Here is a 19075-nt window from a genome sequence, read left to right as displayed (position 1 = left end):
GTCTGCCAGGTTTCCTCATTGCAAAGCTACCATTCTTCCCTTTGAAACTGTTAATTACTTTCTGGGAAGGTACTCTGGGACTGTGTAGATATGCCGCTCCTTCTCAAAGTCTCATCACTAATTTTAGCATTTTAGCATCTGTTGATTCTGCGCGAATCAATTATTAATTTGATGGTTGCCAAACGGTGACTATGTCCATCATTCCTTCGACAGTTATTATTGGCATTTACTGTAAGAGAGAGCTCTCCCTTCCCATTTAGTATAGACTCATGACTTTATATTTTAGTCAATAAATTATAATTATTTTTATTATTCATTTCGATGCTCGGATTGTGCCAGATGGTCCTTTCAACTGTCCTTGCAGCTGGCTCCTGGCTCCTGTACCCATTTGACAAACCCTCCTCATGTTCTGAGCATTTCCTTACTTTCTGGAACAACAGATGTTCCGGGCACACATTACACCTTCCCTACCCTAGACTGCCTCTCATGGCCCTAGAATCAGCCATGCCACTGGTTCTTTCCAGTGGCGAGTGGTATGGGGTGTCGTTGCTTCTAGGTCCTCTCAGCAGACAGAGGTGGGAAATGTGTGTGTGTGTACACACAAACACACACACACACACACACACACACACACACACACTCCATCAAGACGCATTCTGATCGGTATTGCCTACGGACAGTAAAACCCTGAGTTCACGCTGGAGCTTCCACCTTCCAAAGTGACACTGAGGTCAGAGTTCATTCTAGCCTCACTACCCCCTTTCATGACAGTGAGAAGCCCACTCCCACTTCTCTGTAGATTTTACTGTTCGCTCAATTCCTTGTTGGAGCCAGTCCCCCGCTCTCTGTCCCTGGGCCCCGGCCTGGCCCCGGCCTCGCCCCGCAGCACCCTCTGCCTGCCGGCCACCTCGGCCCCAGCCCCAAAGCCCCGCTGGCCCTGGCCACTTCAGAGGGAGAGCAGGGAAAGGAAGCAAACCAAGAAATATGTTTTAAAGGAAAGAGAAGGGAAGGGAAGAGAAGAGAAGGGGACGAGCTGATTGGCGTCTAAAGAGACACATCCTGTGGTCCATTCTTGCCCTCCCCGCCACCATCACTTGCTAATGCCAGAGGTCTGGGGTCCTCCTCCCTGGCTCTCTGTCACTCACTGGCCCCTCCCTGGTGTGGTAAGAAGTCATGTCTGACCGTTCTAATTCCAGCTCTGCCCTGGCCCCTCTCCCTTCACTGTGCCTCCACTCCCGCCTCCCGCCCCCTCTACCCCACCCCGCTCCTCCCCCTCCCACACATGACATTCAAGCCCCAGAGTGGGGTTGCCAGGGCCTCCAGCTTCCACTTAAATCACTCTTAGCACGAAATCCTAACTTTATAGGGTCCCGGTCCAGTCTCCCTGCTTCTCTCTTCTTCACCCAGGTTGGGGTCTGTAATTCTTAGGAAGACGTTTGAGGGAGAGGAGGTGGTTAAGAATTGAGAAGCGTCCTGAGGGCAGAAGGAAAACCCGGAAGCATTTCAGGGCTGGCAGAGGTGGTGGGGGCAGAGGCAGGGCTGGGAGGAGGTGGGTCCCGGTGACAGTGAGGGGCACAGGGAGGTGGCATCCAGCCCCTGCTGAGCTGGTCTCTGAGTGGGGGACACTGCTGGGCCTCAGCCTCAGAGCCTGGGGCAGGAGGTGGCGTTCAGAACGCCTGGGAGCCAACTTCCAGCTGCCCCTCGCTTTCCTCCATCCGTGAGGGGACCCAAGGATGTGTGGCAGCCCGGGGTCCGGGGCCTCGGAGGCCGGGACTGAACCCAGCTCTGCCCTCTCCCACCTCTGAGGCCTCCAAGGCCGCTCCAACCTTTGTGGGAAAATAGGAAAAAAGGGGCACCAGCCACCCCCTACCCCTCCCTTGCCATTCTTGTCACAGCAGCCAAATAGTAGTGTCACCCCATTAAGACATTTCTAGTGACCTCATTGGAGATGAGAAAAATGTTTTGCTATCGTGGGATGATGCGCAGGGTTTTTATTTTTATTTTTTTCACTTCTTAATATTTTCCCATTATTTACCAAATTTCCGTGATAATTGTATATGATTTTTTATTTTTTTTAAGGGAGGCAACCCTTCGTTGACCTCTCAGATTGCAAGGACCTTGTCAGCTTACAATCCCTTATTTTTATTTATTTATTTTTGTACGCCTACAGCACCTGGTCTTCCTAGGTGGTCTCCCATCCGAGTGCTAACCAGGGCCGACCCCGCTTAGCTTCCGAGATCAGATGAGATCGGGCATGTTCAGGGTGGCGTGGCCATAGACTGTCTGTGATTTTTAATTTAAAGCAAAGTCTGGCAGAGCCCAGGGGAGGGGTGCGGGGCAGTGGGTCTGCCCGGGCCCCTGGCTTCCACTTCGCTCCCTGTGAGCAGCCTCTTTCGATTCCCCATTCCAGACAGCACCGAAGTAAAAATTCCCCGCTGGGGAAGTTCAGCCTGTCCGGCACTCCAGCCTCCCTGCCCTGCCCGCCCACCCCACTTTGGTGGGGATCTCAGAGTCGCAGCCCAAAAAATATTTCTGGAAACATACTGCTTCTGAGTGCGCAGCCCTGAGCCTCCAACAGACTGGATGGTCAGCGGTCCTTCGTTCTGAAGACCCCAGGGTCTCTCCTCTAACCCTCGGGCTGCAGGTGGCCCTGTCCCCTTGCTCTGTACCTTCCCCAGCAGTATTGCACCTGGGTCAGGCCAAGTGTCAAGTGACAGGGAGAAGGGACCCCTCCCTGCAGAGCCCAGCTTGTCAGTGCAAGTCTGCCTCCTGCGACCTTTCAACTGTGAGGTCCGTTTCATGCCATGTGCCTGTCATCTCCCCTGCAAGTGGCTTGGGGGACTAGATGAGGCAGACCGAGTGGGGTCCCTTTCCTTCCAGGACGTATAGCTTGTGGGGGGCAGGTGCAGCTGGGCTTGGTGGGGTGCGGTCTGCAGGGCTTTCGTGGAAATGATGGTGCTGGGACATGTCTGGAAAGTTCTACAGACCTGGCGGTTTTAATGGGAGGCAGGAGAAGAGATGGGTATTCCGTTTCACAGTCTGGAGTGGCTCCTACCATGTTGTTTTCTGTGTGACTTTTGGCGATGAACCTAAGTTCACGTCCATTCTGTGGATTCCACAGACTCCAAAGGGACATCTGCTCTGTGCCCTGAACCTCGTACGTCGTAACCAAGCTGACTTAACTGGGAAATGCCGCTCTTTGCCTGTTCAAAATCAAGCCGTCAGTTATGTGTTCTAGGTGTCTACTGAAGACAAGGAATTCATTCCCGCCGGTGGGAGAGTTGCCACAGAGCAGAGACCCCATCATCTGTGGCCACCACCCTGGGAAGTGTCTGTCACTGTGCGGGGCTCTCGTTAGCTTTCCGGTTTCCTTCTGTTTCAAAATGACTTGATAAATCTCTTCAGGAAGCCAGTGGCTACAGAATGAGGAACAAAGTCTGGAGGCCCTGACCGTTAAGGACCAAGGGCAGCCCCCTCCCTGGTAGGAAATGTGGCCCGTCGCCCGCCGGTGTGAGCACTGACTGTGCACGCAGAACAAACAGGCTCTCCTGCCTTCCCGCTGCCTCCCAGCGTGCGTGGCTGCTCACCTTGGACTCGCTGCGCTGAGTGGCTGCTGCTTGCTCTGGCCTCTCCTTTCCAGCTGGGTTTGGCCAGTGGGAGGCACACCCAGGTGATGGGAGACTCGAGGACCTCCTGCCCCTGGTTCCCGGTTTTGGGGGCCACAGCTCCTGTCAGGTAGCCTTCTCTGGCTTTCTGCACCGACTCCTCCCCTGTGACTGGTCCCAGCGTGGTCACTGTTCCCCCGTTGCTAGCTCTAAGGTACGGCACCCCTCTAATTTGTATTCCTACACCCTGCACACTAAATCCTCCCCCGTTCCCCAGTGTAATGTGGCATATGCCAGGACCGGGCTGATACACCTGACGACCTTCTAAATCACACTTTGTATTTTAAGTTGTTGAAAAGGCACCGTCTCTGTGGCTGTGGTCAAGGATGAGCAGAGGGGTGCTGCCGGCTACCTACTCTTCCCGAGCCATTTCTCTGCACCCCCAGGCCCACACTCACACAAGGTGCTCCCCGACTACTTCTCCTCCTGGCTCCAAATACGTGGCTGACATCCTGACCCCCAATCCAAGTCCATCCAACCATTAATTGCCAAGCACCTCCAACGCCAGGCTCTGCAGCACTGTCTGGGGGTACGACAGTCAGCAGACCTGGCCCCTGACTGTGGGTGGACATGCACCCCCCCAGGACCCACAGTGCTCCCACCAGCCCACTGTCTGCCTGACAGCCTGGACTCCGGATTCTCAGCCTTGACCTGGCAGGGTTTGTTAGGCCACGCCCAGGCATGGCTGCCCTTTGAGCAGACCCACCCCTTCGCTGGCCACACCTGCCTTGATGGAGGGCCAGTTAGGGACGAGAATGTTAAGGATGGGCTGCTGCTGTTTGCACTGGGCACTGGAGCCTTCCACCACCTGTCTAGACTGCATTCCCCACCCCACCCCTCCCCACCCCAGGCCGGGCCAGCCCGGAGCTTCTGTAATCCTGGCCACTCCAACCCTTTTCTCTTCCTCTTCCTATTGTAGAATGTGCTTTGAACGTGAGTTCTCAAAGCAGTCTCTTGTGAGCCCCGTCGACCTTAGCGCCAAGAGCAAAGACTAATGGGGACACCCTCTGGGGAACAGCTCCTCCGGGGAGACCCTGACTCTGGCCTAGTGGGCGTCTGCTTCATCCTTCCCTCTGTGTCTGTGCATTTGTGCTGCCCATCGAGACAGGCTGCCTCCTACTGAGCCACATGTGCGTGAGTCTCCACTTCAGGTGGGACCTACCTCCTATAGGGTGCCCATGCTTTTCCTGGGTGCTTCCTCACGTGAGCGGTGGGGGAGGGGAAGGCATGCGTCCTTCCCCAGGCAGTGCCTCTGAGCGGCCATCCACTGGCTTGCCTGCCTCCTCCCCGCCTCCCCCCGAGACAGGCTACTCTGCTGTCCTTGAGGTTTGAACTCAACCCTCATCCTCTACCTACCTGGGAACTTGGGCCACCTGGGCATCCAGCACCCTTGGTAGTGCAAGTGACCCCTGTAAGTCTGCATCGCCAACAGCACCCAGTACCCAGCACGGGCTTCCAGGGCCTCCAGCCTGCCTCCTGTCTCATTGGATCTGTAGGGATTAGATTAATCGTAGCGCGTTCTGTTATTCTGCGTGCCTAGTACACAGCCTATTTCATCAATTCTACGATGCTTTTTTTTTCACTTGCCTAAAATCAAATGTGCCCACAGTTGATGGTGTCTCGTAGTTTACGCTTTAGCTTTTCAGTAGTAAGCAAAATAATGTATGTCTTAGCATCGGCGCATCTTAAATTCCCATATCTGACGTGCTCTCTCAAACATGCATGCCCCAGCCGTCCTCCAGCTGAGAACACTTTCTGCGACTCACACATCAGTTGTTCTACTTAGACTTTCTTTGATATTTTCAAATTCTTTTTCCATACGCCTAATGGTTTGTCATCCATTAGCAGTAAATGCTTTGACGGGAGGACACCTTCGTCACGACTGCTTCAAATGAACCGCGTTCATCGATCTCGCATCAAATTATGTTTGCTATTCTGCTCACTTTTGATTTTAAACCTACTGAAGTTATTCTCAGAAGGCCCAGCTACCGCTGCGCAGATATTTCTGGTTCAATAATGTTTGAAAGAGATTGCTTAACGTGGGGCTTTGTGAAAACGAGGGACTTACTTAATTGAAAATATTTTTTTCAAAAGCGTTTTGTTAAACTCTTGACAAACTTACTAAATCGCTTAAGCCACACGCTCTCTCACACACACACACGCCCTCATATGCAGATCTATACACGTGTGCAGTGCCTGTGCACATACATGTTTGCTTGGAGAGAGACAGAAAGGCAAGTCGAGAGCCCCGAGTCGAGGTGAGAGACAGAGGTGGACGGAGGTGGGCTCTCGCTGAAGGCAAACGCATCCTCACTGCAACCTGGGGTTAACCACCAGGAACAAGACTCGGGCCAGGTCTGAGTCGTAGCCCATTCCCAGATGCCTGGGTTTGTCCCAGTCTGGGTCACCCTGCTTCGTCTGCTCTCCTGATCCCACTTACCTGGAGCCCTGAGGACCTTCAGGCCAGGGCACGGCCACAGCCTCCCACATGAGTCCCAGCTGTGTCCGAGCACTAGGTACCTGACTTGAAGGTGGCTAAGTCGAGGTGCTCCAGCCATGCTCAGCCCTGGACCCCGCTCGTTCACCAGCCTGGGTGGACTTTCCGACCTCCACCCTCTTTGCCTGCTGGCTTCCTTTTCCACGTGCGATGGGTCCCTGTCCCTTTAGCAAGAAGGCAGCTGGTGGCCCCCATGGGAACAGCTTGACCCATGACCTCCAACTCCAAAGGCCGCACCTCCTCAAGTCATTTTCAAACTACCTGGCTGTCACTGATGTGACGGCGGCTGCTAATGTTATGTCACATTGTGTGGGGACATGTGGGGCTAAGAGCTGTAGAGCCTGTGCATACTGACGAGAATGCAGGTCTCCTGCTTGCTGTTTTCCATCCTGCCCTATTGCCTGACACCCACTCCAGGGGAACCAGCAGAGGAGGGGCCTCAGGGCAAGGCAGGGGCTCTGTTCAGCAGGGCCTCAGCTAGAGGGACTGGCTGTCAAGGGACCTACCTCCAGGGATTTCCTGCTGGAGCCACTGACAAGGGGAAGGAGACCTGGCTCCAGGGCGTTTGAACAGCCCGGTAGAATTGCCCACGGGCTCCTCCGGCATCAGCAACAGAGATACAAATCAGGGAAGGTTTTTGTGCTGACTCATTTTCTAGGCTTTGAAAGAACAGAATTATAGCAAATGAAAAAATATAAAAATAAAAGCAAAACAATTGCTAGAAGAGATTTTTCCAGTGTTTAAAAATAAAATGATTTTTTTTGGGGTGAGGGGGAGGTGGAGGGAATAACCCCTACCAGAGAGAGACACACACACACACGCGCGCGTGCGGGGGCACACACACACACACACACACACAGAGTCTAGAAAAATATATTCTAAACTTTTGAAAATAGGTCTCTTGAGGTTGTGGGATTACAGGTGATTTCTTTTTATAAAAATTCTGGTCTACGGCCATGCCACCCTGAACAAGCCCGATCCCATCTGATCTCGGAAGCTAAGCAGGGTTGGGCCTGGTTAGTACTTGGATGGGAGACCACCTAGGACCACCAGGTGCTGTAGGCATAAAAAATAAAAAATAAAGGATTATAAGCTGACAATGTCTTTGCAATCTGTGAGGTCATCTAAGGGCTGCCGCGCCTAAAAAGAAAAAAACAATCTGTATTTTTCTAATTTTGCCATAATAAAAATATATTATTTGTACGACAGAATATGTTTAAAAGTTAAAGTTTTTTTTTTCTTCTTTTTTTAAACTGAGAGGAAAAAAAAAAATCTTTAAAGCTGTCCTGTGTGTGCCTTTTGCAGACTGGTTCTCGGGGGCTGCTGGTTACAGGATGTGAGGGTGTGGGTGGGGCCAGCAGACACTGCGTAGGAGCCCAGGGCTTTTTCTGGATCCTGGTCACTCCCTCAGCTGGAGTCGGTCTCTGCTGCAGGTGGCCTTTGTGTTGGGTGATGTCTCAGCCAGTTCAATCTTGCTTCTTTTCGGGGTCCTGTCTTAAGGCATCGGAAGGTGTCCCCATGAGGTTCTTCACCAAGCTGGACCAGCTCATCGAGTTCTACAAGAAGGAAAACATGGGTCTGGTGACCCACCTGCAGTACCCCGTGCCTCTGGAGGAGGAAGAGGCAGGCGACGAGCCGGAGGAGGAGACAGGTAAGGAGGGACAGAGGGCGGGCCAGGGGCCGGCCGCTGCCATGGGCAAGAGGGGCCTTCGTGATCCTGTCCTCTAAGCACCATGGCGAGGGGTCCCGGGGTGTTTCGCTGCAGCGTTTATAGATTAGGTGGGTTTGATTATCAGAGGGAGAGAGTGTGACACAGTGGTTAAGGCCAAGTTAGAAACAAAGGCTCTGGAGTCAGACGGACCTGGATCCGACTTCCTGCTCCTCAGCCTGAGTTGTGCGCCGTTGGGTAAATTACCTAACTTCTCTGAACCACAGACTTCTCTTAAAGAGACAGTGAGAATAATGTCTGCCTCCCAGGGCGTCATCAAATGAGCCAATAAGTGTAGAGCCCAAAGCCTCGTATACAGAAAGTGCTCAATAAATGCAGCTACCATCGTCATCAAAACAATTAGCTGCATTTCACTGTGAAGAGAACGGAGGAGGAAGCCCATGAGCCTACCTGGTAGGACAGAAAGGCATTTCTTTGTATCATCATTATAAGGGGGGAAAAGTGCAGACCCTAAGAAGTGTGTGCGTCAGGCCTGGGGACGGACACGGACCGACCGAGGAATCTGGCCAGGCTGGCAGTGCAGGGTGGGAGCTTACCTGTGGGGGGGCGCCCTTTTTTTCCCCTGATAAGTTTATTCTCTAAAAGAAAACCCCGAGACATGTCACTGAGCCCTTCAACTGGCCAAGGCCCCTCTTAAACTCCAAGGCCTGGAGACAGCCAGCTTCCCAGGGGCGCCCCCGACGGAGGGCCAATGAGGCCAGAGACACGGAGGTCCCTGGCCTGTCCCTGCCGGCCACGTGCTGGGCATCCTGTTCGTCCTGCTCCCGTGGGCTAGCTCGTGGGCTGCCGCCCCCTTCCTCCCACCTTCCCGGAGACCCTCTTTGAGTGATTGCACAGCTCACCCTCCGCCTCAGGGAGGGACTCTGAAGAGCAGCCATGCCAGCTCCGGGGACAAGGTTGGGGCCAGGCAGAGGATTTCAAAAGGACCACAGCTCCGTGGGGGCTGAGAGGGACCCGGGCAGGCCATGTCCCTTCTCGCCTCCCTCAACCCAGAAAGAGGTGCCCTCAGCTGTGAAGTAGTCAGAGCTGACATGTCCACGTGTGAGTGAGTCCAGGGTCACTCGCCAGGGCCGAGCCACGACCACACGTCTCCCAGTTGTCCCCCCATTGGCCGTGACACCAAAAGGCCGTCCTGCTCCCCGCCCACGCTCAGCCCAGCTTCTCTGGCCCCCCGGGGACACCCGTCTGGAGAAAGACCCGGCACCTTCCGTAAGGGCTGGAAGGAGGAAGCGGGTCTCGGGAGAGCTGGCTCCAGTTCTTCAGGTGGAGCTCAGGTCTCCTCAGGTGCCACGGTCCTCATGGGGACAAAACGGACTCAGAACCATCTAAAGAACCAAAGGGCCCGGCTGGGAGAGGAAGTGAACGGCACATCCTTTACAGAGGACGCCCCCAGGTGGCTCTGTGGCCATCTGGTATGAGAAGCGGCTTAGGCAGGAGGCCCCGGACCTGTGAATAGGCAAGAGTGTCACCTCTCATGCTGACGTCAAGTCGTTTGTGCCATATTTCAGTTCTCTGGGTGAAGGGAGGCCACTTGCTTTATTTTATCTGTCTCCAAAGGTCTGGGGGTGGGGGGAGGGAAGGGTGCAGAGGCTGGAGAAAAAGCAGAGAAAGGGGGACCAGGGCAGGAGAGAGCGTGTCCAGGGCCTGCCTGCTGCCCGCCCCATGCCTCCCGCTCCGGGAACAGGGCCTCTGCCCCAGGAGCTGGCCATCCTGCTGGGCTGCCTGTGGCTGCTGGCTCCACTTGTCAGAGGCCTGACATGGTCATCCGACCCTAGGTGCCAGGTGTTTGCAGAGCCTCGGTGGAACAAACTGTGCTAGGCCCCAGGGCCAAAGACCACCAAGACCAGGTTCCAGGCCCCGTGGGCTCCCTGACTAGTCAGGGAGTCAGTGAGGGAGGGGGGACGGAAGGGACAGTGTGGACATAGATGGGGTCTACAACTGGGTACAGTGGCCTGGGCTTTGCATGTCGAGCAGGGTCAGTGCACAGAGGACCCAGTGGATCAGCCGCACGGCCTTCTCTGTCGGCGGGTGATCGGAGAGAAGCTGGTGCTTAGCCCACATGGCATCCCTGCTCTTCTCTTGGGCAGAAGGTGTCCCGTCTCCGCCTGAGCTGCCACCGAGAAACATCCTTTTATCTGCTGGGCCATGTGAAGCCAAGGAGGCCCCTCTCTTGAGTGAGAATCCAAGAGCCACCGAGTTCAACCGGCCCAGCCTCTCCGAGACGTTGTTTCAGCGACTACAGAGCATGGACACCAGCGGGTGAGTCCCCACCTGGCGGGTCCCCTCAGAGGCCAGCCTCGGTGCCACAACACCCAGGCTCACTCCTGGAGGCACCCCTCCCACCCTAGGACGGGTTGCTGTGGAGCCCACTGCCCCCTGCAGCGGTAGGTCTGAGGGAGCCGGGCTCAGCCGGGAGCTCCATGACGCGGCCCTGCCCCAGACCTCACGCGCCCGCGCCGCGATCCCCGTGAACCGCACGCAGCGTCTCTTCCCATCACGGAAACCTCTTACCGTGGCATCAGTGATTCAGGTGGCCTGCGCAAAGGAGCTGCCTCCACGCAGCCCTTCCCTGCTCTGGGCCCCACGCTGGGCCACCTTCCTCGTCGCCAGGAAATGGGTCAGATCAGTAGTTCCGTGTGCGGCGTGGACGATGAGGTCTACGCAGCACGGCGCTGTGCGGCGGACGGCGTGAGATGCAATCATTCTCACCCCCGAGCTTTTACTCGCTCCAGTCCAGGGTTGTTGGGATCCCGTCCCTCACGTGCTCCCATCCTGGCCCCCGCTGGTCCGCGCTGACGAGATTCTGCAGCCTGACCATCATGCGGTCCCGTTTCTAAGCAAAACCTGACTTTCTCGACAGGCTGGGGTTGGGGTGGGGGTGGGCAGACGGCTCCGACGTGAAGGAAGGAGGGGGACTTCGTCCCCGGTGCCCAGCATGTCCTCTAGAGTAGAGCAGGCACACACTACATATATGCTGAATGAATTAATATGTTAGTGCACGGTAACTTCCATGCATTCGTAGTTTTAAAACATGTTTGTTTCTTGGTGAGAAAAAGGCCCCTCCCAAAATATCCTAATGGCAGGGCTGCTGCAGCGTCTCCAACTGGGAAGGTCAGCGTGAGGTGAGGCGGCCAGGGCTGCTCACCTACCGTCTGGTACGCAGGAACTGCCTGAAGGTGCGCCCAAGCCCCCCAGTTGCTAAGATACCTGGTGTCTTCTGTCTCCACCTTGACGCATCCTCTGATTCTTCTCCAGGCCCACGGGGTTATGTTCTCGGCACAATCTTGCGTGGCTGGTGCTATTTGTCAATTGGCTAAATATCCAGTGCTTTGATATGTTGATACACACATTATCATGATTATCCTGACATGTGTCTAAATAACAAACGCTTATTAAAACATTCCGTGCGGAGCCCATTGTTTAGTTTCCTCGAGCTGGCTTTTCTCTCTAGGTTTAGATGGTAGATGCGGTGAACTCTTTGGGGAAACAGGCGAGAGAACCCAGCGGCGCCACCATCTGCCCATTCTCCTTGACTCTCCCACATCTGTTGACTCTGTCTCTTCCCCAGTCCCTGCTCTCTGGGGATAGCTATTCTCTTGGGCCTCAGGGCCCAGTGAGTCAGGACAGCATAGGCAGCCAAGCTTCAGTACAGCCTCTTGAGAGGGGCGGCAGGCGGCCGACGGCTCGTGAGCAGGAAGGGCACGCTGTCTCTGGTTTGGTTTTTCAGCCGGCGTATGGCAGTGGACCCTTCCCAAAACTTCTGCTTGGAGATGGGATCCCGTCCCATGGTGGAGGGACCATGGTGACACACTCAGTGCCTGCTCTCTGTTTAGTTCTGGTTCTTGAAAAACCGCGATTCTTCCTTGTGTTTTAAAGTTAATCTATCTTGCTTGTAAAATCGCTTTTTACACAGAGGACTGCCTTCAGATTATTCTTAATTATAAGACAAACTGCACAGTCTTTTGTACAAGTTAATTAGATCTAATCAGTTAGGTCATTGTTAATACAAGATTGCCAAGTAAAATTAACCTCCTCTGATAAACAGAGTTTGTATCTTAAGTCAACATTTTTCTACAACAAACATTTCAACAAATATAGCTTCCTAAAACATGGACTCGTGGTCTCAAAGTTACAAGTCAATAATCATTAGAACTGTTAAAATGCATATCTTAATATTACAGGAGAGATTTCTTCTTTTTAGTAGAAGAGACTTAGGCAGACACTTGATTTTTTGTGATGTCAAGACTTACAATAAGTATAGATTAAATTTAAATATTATGATGACTGGTAAGTAAATTGCTGCTGACTTGGTCTAAATAAGTCAGAATGGCTCATTCGCTCCTTTCTAATCTTAACAACAAGAGATTTTCATTACAGAAAAGAAACGATGCTCTCTAATTTCAACTCGATGATATGTCAAAGCTGGAACAAAGATTTTTAAGGCTTGTAATAATTTTTTCACACAAATAAATCAAGGTCCTTGAGCCTAGTTTCCTCATTTGTGAAATAGGAATGATAAAAATATCTGCCTCATGACATTGGTTTGGGGCTTAAAGGAGAAAAGCAGCATAAAGTGCTTAGCAGAGTGGCTGGGATGTCATGCTCAGAAAATATTTGCTGTGATTAATTTTCGTTGTTAGAGGAGCCAAGATTCAAAGGGTACCCAGAAAAAAAGGTGCTGGGAGATAGGATGCAGAGGTGTTGTCAGACGTGGGTGACAGCCGTGTGCCCTGGGGCCTGGGCTCTCTTCTCCTGGGCCGTTGTGTTCAGTGAGTGAGTCCTGCCTGTGGTCCCATGGCATCGCCCATCAACTGAAGGGGCTGAACCATCCTGGGAGCCCAAGGGTGGGGCACCTGGACCACCACTTCCATATTGCCAGCCCCATCTCATCACAGAGATTCCATCCTCACCGCCCCCCAACACCTCCACCCCACAACGCTCCTCTCACCGCCACCCCCCAGCCTAGAATGACTCAGAACCTCTTTGACATAGAGCTCCAGGTAGCCTCCGCCTGTGGATCTGCGGTTGGCTCGTGAGCTAGAAGCATTTGCCATCTCTTCACTAGAGCCTCCCTCAGCCCTCAGATCTCATCTTTAGGAAGAAATGAAGTAGGGAAATAAGTCCAGGACACATTTTCCAAGCTGTTTTGTCTCCTTTTTAAAGGATAAACATTTCCCATCTCCAATCAGTATCGCTACCCTCCAAGTACCAGCTTGGGAAAAAGCCTTTATGGTGGGTGACACGGCACCCCACCTTGCGAATCCTTTAATCTCGTTCCCATCTGCTTCTCTACCCTCCAGTGAGGCCCAGGGAACCACAGAGGCGCACAGATGGTCCCCTGAAGGACATCGTCTCAGCCGGAGACTCAGAATGCAGATCTCTTCTTGTTACTGTTGGAGTTGGTGGCCAAAGAAACAGGATAAGCATATTTTTTTATTTCTCCTTTTTTTTTTTTCAGGCTTCCCGAAGAGCATCTTAAAGCCATTCAAGATTATTTAAGCACTCAGCTCACCCTGGACTCGGATTTTATGAAGACGGGCTCCACCAGTCTCCCTCATCTGAAGAAACTGACCGTTTTCCTCTGCAAGGAGCTCTATGGGTAATGCTGCCATCGGGTGGGAGGGACGGGCTGGCTGGGCCAGAGAGTCAGCCCGTAAGAGTGAGCCCCGAGCCCGGTCTGGCTGCCCCAGCTCTGCCGCTATACTCAGAACACTCAGGCAGCTGGCGGGGGCTTAGAACTCTTTGTGGTTTTTTTCGAGGTTTTGTTTTCATGGTATTTGAACTATAACGCCTATTTTTTAGCTGAAGTTAATTTGAGGTCAGTTGCTGTGGGGAGGGGTGGGCAGGAGGACACTGCCAGCCTTTTCACACTTGCTTATCCAGCATTTAAGACTTTGGGGCCTAGTCTTTCTGCTCGCTGCGGCGGGCACATTCGACGAGCACGTAGGGTGGCAAGAGGAAATAATTAAAGTCAGCCTACTTTCTGCGTGGGTGGCGATGGCCCGAGATTGCCGGCTGTGGCACTGTTTAAAAGTTGAGCCAGTTCACCAAAACTTCAGTTTTCTGATATTGAATCCATCACAGGATCGATTGGAAAAAATTCTAATTTCATTTAGACTATTTTTGATTTTGCATTTTAATTTCATTAACATAAACATGAATTTCAAGTTTAATTACATTTTACTTGTTAGAAGTACAAACTTCAGGCTGATATGCCATCTGAAAAATGAGCAGAAGAATATTTTAAATGCTTTTTAAAAAAGCTTGAAAAATAGAAAATAACATTCAAAAACATCTGAAAGGAATCACAAGGAGCCAAAACAATCCCACAATAAATAAAAGGTCAACGTTTTGGTTGGAAATAATCGCATTTCCTGTGGGTGAGGTTTTTTCAGCCTCTGCTGTTCTGTATTATTACAGATATAGCAATTTCAAAATTCTCCTGTCAGTTTCTCTGGTGCCATATCCATCTTAGCTTAGTTAATATGCAAAAAAAGAGTCTTTGATCATCAGTAATCAAACTGAATTTTCTTCTTAAAGGCTCTTAAAAGTACAATCAATACGTTTGCTAAACTTAACAAATAATTTTTTTGGCAAATCTAACACTCATCAAATTGGCCAGTCAGGTTTAATTTCAATGAATTGGCTTTCCACCAGTGGAGTTTCAGCCAACAGGACCTAGAGCCATCATTTATAAATTCCCACAGAGAGACATTTTCCATTTGATGCTGCTGTTATAATTCATTTATCACTAGGGAAAACACACACGTAGCACTTTCTTTTTAAGAAACACAGTTTCGCGATGACTGGTAACAAGCTTTTATTTCCACTCCAGTGGTGATCTTGTTCTTTGCTGCTTCCTCGTCCAGGAGGAAATTTGCCTTTAAGTCTCTCCAGTAGGCTCCCCCAAGTCACTCGGCCCCCTGCCGCACTCCCCGACACCTCACTGCTACCTGGATTTTCCTAGGATCCAGGTCACCTTGCCTTATGGGGACAGCAGCTTCCCCGACGTGCCTACTTCTCTGGTACATTGTGTTGATGGAAGAAGCTTCCTCTGGCTTCTGGGTGTTCCACATCTTTGTTCACTGGGAAGATTCCATCCGGTTGGAGTTAGAGACACTGTGATGTTCCCATGCACACCCGTTTGTGTTTGCCTTCACGGGCCACGTGGTAGCAGGATTGGAGACCCAGTTAAGTGAGAGATGGAATTTAGAAAGTCTTAGGAACAAAGTTACGGTTTCCATACCCCCAGCCACTCCTGCCGATGCTGTTCCATGAAGCTAACTACAAACCTGTAGTTTTCAAAGTGCTTTGATTGGAACAGGCCATCCATCCCTCCATCCATCCATTCATCCATTTAACAAGTATGTTTGAAGGGCCTTCTCTGATCCCTGTTCTGGGTCTGCAGCAGTAAACACAACGCACAGGGTTCCTGCTCTGTTAGACCTTGTTGGAGCTGACGTCTGAGTGAGGAGTGCAATAGTGGATAAGGTCTGTAAATAAACGGGGTAATTTTAGTAAGCGTCATGACAAAATAAAACAGGAGAAAGTGATGGTGAGACCTTGAGGGCGGTGATGTGTCCTCTGGGGGTCAAGTGCAAAGGTCCTGGGGTACAAACGAAGTTGACCTGCAAGGACCAGAAAGTCTATATGGCTGGAGCACAATGAGGGAAGGTGAACCTCAGGAGTAGAGATTGGAGAGAGGCAGGCATAGGTGGCCAGATTCAGCAAATAAAACACAGGATGCTCAATTCAGTCTGAATTTTAGATAAACTGCAACTACATGTGTAGTATCTTTCATGCAATATTGAGATATATATATACTAATAGGTTATCCATCGTTTGTCTGAAATTCGAATTTAATTGGGGGTCCTGTGTTTTATGGCAACGCTGGCGGGAGCCACCGCGGGTCTGCCTCATGAGGCCCTGCAGAGAATTGAGAGGACTGTGGCGTGACCCGAGTTGGGGCTGTGGAGACTGGATCCCAGGAGGCAGACCCGAAGCAGGAGACCAATGCGGGGCTGCTACGGCTGGAGCATGATGGCCGCCCACGAGAAGGGAAGCGAGCAGAGGCAGGCGTCTGTTTCTGTTTCGCTTCTTGCCGAGTCCTAGGGTTTAGACAGTGCCTGGCACACAGGAACGCTGATAGATTTCAGTTAAATAACCCTGGGGCTTGGGGACACGTGGGTGCTGAGAGCTGGCGCGACCTGGTGTATGTGTGAATAGTAGAAGTGGCAGGCTTGCTCTCTGGTTGGATGGGAGGCTGAGGAGTCGATGAATCGAGGGTGACCCCCAGGAGTTTGGTGTGAGCAGCGGAGTGCATGGTGATGTCAGTTATGGGGAAGGTGAATGTCAAGGAGAGTTGGGGTGGGGGCGGGATCTTTCTCTGGGCTACTGTTGGGTCAGGCGTTATTCAGCAAGCCCCCAGCAGCGAGGCTGCCAACCAGGGGTCATGGTGGAAGTTAGAGCCCAGGACACCTCAGGGCTAGGGGTATACATTTGGGATGCACTAACACAGAGCTGGCACTTAAAGCTGGGGGACAGTGGGGGAATGTCACTGCAGGAAAAAAGGGGCCCAGGCTGGGCTTTTGGAGGCAGGGTGTGGGACAAGCTAGAGCAGGGGACTGAGGATGGCGCCAAAGGCCACCAGGTCTGTCTGCTCGGACCACTTGTCAGGACACCAGCTCCCCAAATGGGCAGGTCCCAGCTGAGGAGCGAGCAGCAGCGCAAAGCCTCCTCTGCACAGACATCACTTCAGTGTCGCTACGCGCGTCCGAAATAAAGAACTTCGGCAGCGCGAAGGCTTAAGGAGGATTTGTAACCTCAAGTTAGGTTATCTAGAACGAGACAGAATCTTTCCCAAAGAACGAAGAATAAAAGGTAAAGTCACCAGAGTCTGGAAATATTTCGTAACCCCTGAAATGGAGAAATGAGAAGAAATGCAAGTGGAATTTTAAAATAAAATGCCAGTGTGGAAACAGTGAAGCGGGGTGAAGATTTTAACAAACAAATAATACTCTGGTTTCTCTTCGGAGTGTATAAATCTTTCACCTGACCAAAGAAACAAACCTCAAACAAGAATAGTTCATCTTTATAACTGCTTCGTGGGAGTCCATAAAAATAAACCCATAGTTTTCAAATCAAATTTGAAAATCAAATCACGAAACAGAGCCAAGTGTCAGGGAGGTATATATAGAAAATACGAGAAGACTAAATAAGCATACACAAAGACTGTGTGATAAAAAAAAAATTGATAATCTTTAGAAAGGGGGCATAGAGATTCAACTTACAGTGGGTAGGATGGGCTCTGGAAGAAGCAGGAAAAAATGATGCATGATTGATGACTAAACGTATAAAAGAAAAAATTGTTTTCCAGACTTTTAAAGGAGCTAAATCCAGCAATTGAGAAACCTCATAAAGATCCAGTTAAGAGAAGAGAAATAGCAACACAGAAACTCCTTACTACATTTCTAAACCACAAGAGAAGATGAAGGCAGAAAGTAAATACTTAGCAACAGAACCATTGCTTTAAAAAATTATAATATGTAATATTATTCACACTCCTCAATGATACAGTAAAAACTCTGAAGCAGTATCTCCACAAAGCAGACTACTGACCTGGGATTAACTCAACATAGATGTCATTCGAGGGCACAGGGAATCTTTGCAGATGAAAAAAAAAAAGTGAACATGTGCTAATCACATGCCTCTACTTCTAAGAGGATCCAAGGTTTTTTTTTCCGAAAATTTTAGAGTGCTGGTGATCTTAAAAATAAGAACCCAGCAGCTAACTGAGCAGCTGGATATGAATATACCCAAAGTGAAAATGTTCATTCTATACAACCACGACAGAAATAGAAATAAATAACAGCAGTAGCCACAACCACCCAACCATCTAGACATTTTTAGATGTCTCCTACATCACAGCTGGATTAAGGAAGGAATTGACACAGCGGTAGCCTACCTGGGCTAAGTGTGGGGGTGCAGAGTACAGCAGGTCCTCCAATAACAACAGCAAAAATCCCACATATAACTTTTATAATAGTGAGTGAGAAACCCACTTAAAATGAGCAGATAATCGCTCACTAGTAAATACAGATGATAAATTATTGGCTAAGGTAAGCAAAAGATTACCAAGGAATGCAAAACAGAACAATAAAAAATTACAGATCACTTTATAATGAAATCCAGCCCACCTAGGATGAAATAACAGAATGGGGGAAAAATACAACACTTAGATTAAATGAAAAACAAAGTAATATAAAAGGGTTTATACCAATGTATAAAAATACTAACAAAATTTCCAACAGAAAACCAACAAAGGACACGAACAATTTATGCAAAGAGAAATACATTAGAAACCCACCTTGTAGAAAAATATCAATGGCGTTAGAAATTAGAGGTATACAAATCAATTCATCGATATTGAAATGCAATGTAACATCCATGAAAAGAGAGAGAAAAAATCGAATTCAGACAGCACATCTGATGTGCGGGCTCCACCAGTGATGATGGCCCGCAATTAGCTCCATCGCTCAAAGGCTTGGCAATATTGATGGAGAAAAGTAATCTCTGTTTAGCCTAAAATTTTAACTGAAAATAGAAAAAGAAAAGCTATGTGAACAAAGCTGTTCAGAGCAGCCTTTACTTATGATCCCCACGATCTCAAAATAACCCAAATATCTAGCAATCGATTTTGGCACATTTTCTCCATAGACTGTTTTGAAACCATTAGAATCTGAAATGTGTAAAACATGAACAGTTTTTAGTGAAACAAGTGAAAAATAGAACTCGAAATGTGTCTGCCTGCCGTGCTTATAACAACATGGAAACAGTAAAGACAAGAAAGGAACAAAGACTCATTTAGAGTCCCAGTACTGGGGTCGCGTCATCCGCGGATCGGACCAGGGAAAGTCTCAGGCAAAGTCTCTGATGTCCTTCTCGGCTGCTAGGAGGGGACTTGGCCCGGGAAGCTCAGGCGGCCAGCACTGGAAGCCCCTGGGGCATGCATTTAAAATGCAGATCCCAGACGGAACCAGGTTGGGGCCCAGGCGTTTGCATGTGTAACACTCAGGTGTAAGTGTGTGATTCTCAGCAACCGTAAACTTTGGAACAGTGGATTACTAAGTGGTTTCAAAGTAGTTTTGTAACTCTAGATCCAAGTTTTCTACAGGCTAAACAGAG

General features: G+C 50.5%; 1 protein-coding gene, 1 non-coding gene and 1 pseudogene across 2 annotated transcripts in view; 2 read left to right on the top strand and 1 right to left on the bottom strand.

Moving 5' to 3' along the window:
• Positions 1-19075, top strand: part of INPP5D (inositol polyphosphate-5-phosphatase D) — a 112171-nt gene that overhangs the window by 40354 nt on the left and 52742 nt on the right. Inside the window, exons 3-5 of the mRNA XM_039855265.1 lie at positions 7663-7813; positions 9979-10150; positions 13350-13490. Of these exons, the coding sequence (XP_039711199.1) occupies positions 7663-7813; positions 9979-10150; positions 13350-13490 (464 nt within the window). The remainder of the gene's footprint in view (positions 1-7662; positions 7814-9978; positions 10151-13349; positions 13491-19075) is intronic.
• LOC120597229 (uncharacterized) lies at positions 2162-2280 on the bottom strand (annotated as a pseudogene).
• On the top strand, positions 7109-7227 carry LOC120597451 (5S ribosomal RNA). The gene has a single exon (XR_005651379.1). It is a non-coding gene; the product is annotated as a 5S ribosomal RNA (ribosomal RNA).

This window comes from Pteropus medius, unplaced genomic scaffold, assembly GCF_902729225.1.
Source record: "Pteropus medius unplaced genomic scaffold, Ma_sr-lr_union100, whole genome shotgun sequence".
Taxonomy (NCBI): Eukaryota; Metazoa; Chordata; class Mammalia; order Chiroptera; family Pteropodidae; genus Pteropus; species Pteropus medius.
Note: the sequence above shows the minus strand (reverse complement) of the source record. Positions and strands in the feature narration are given on the sequence as shown.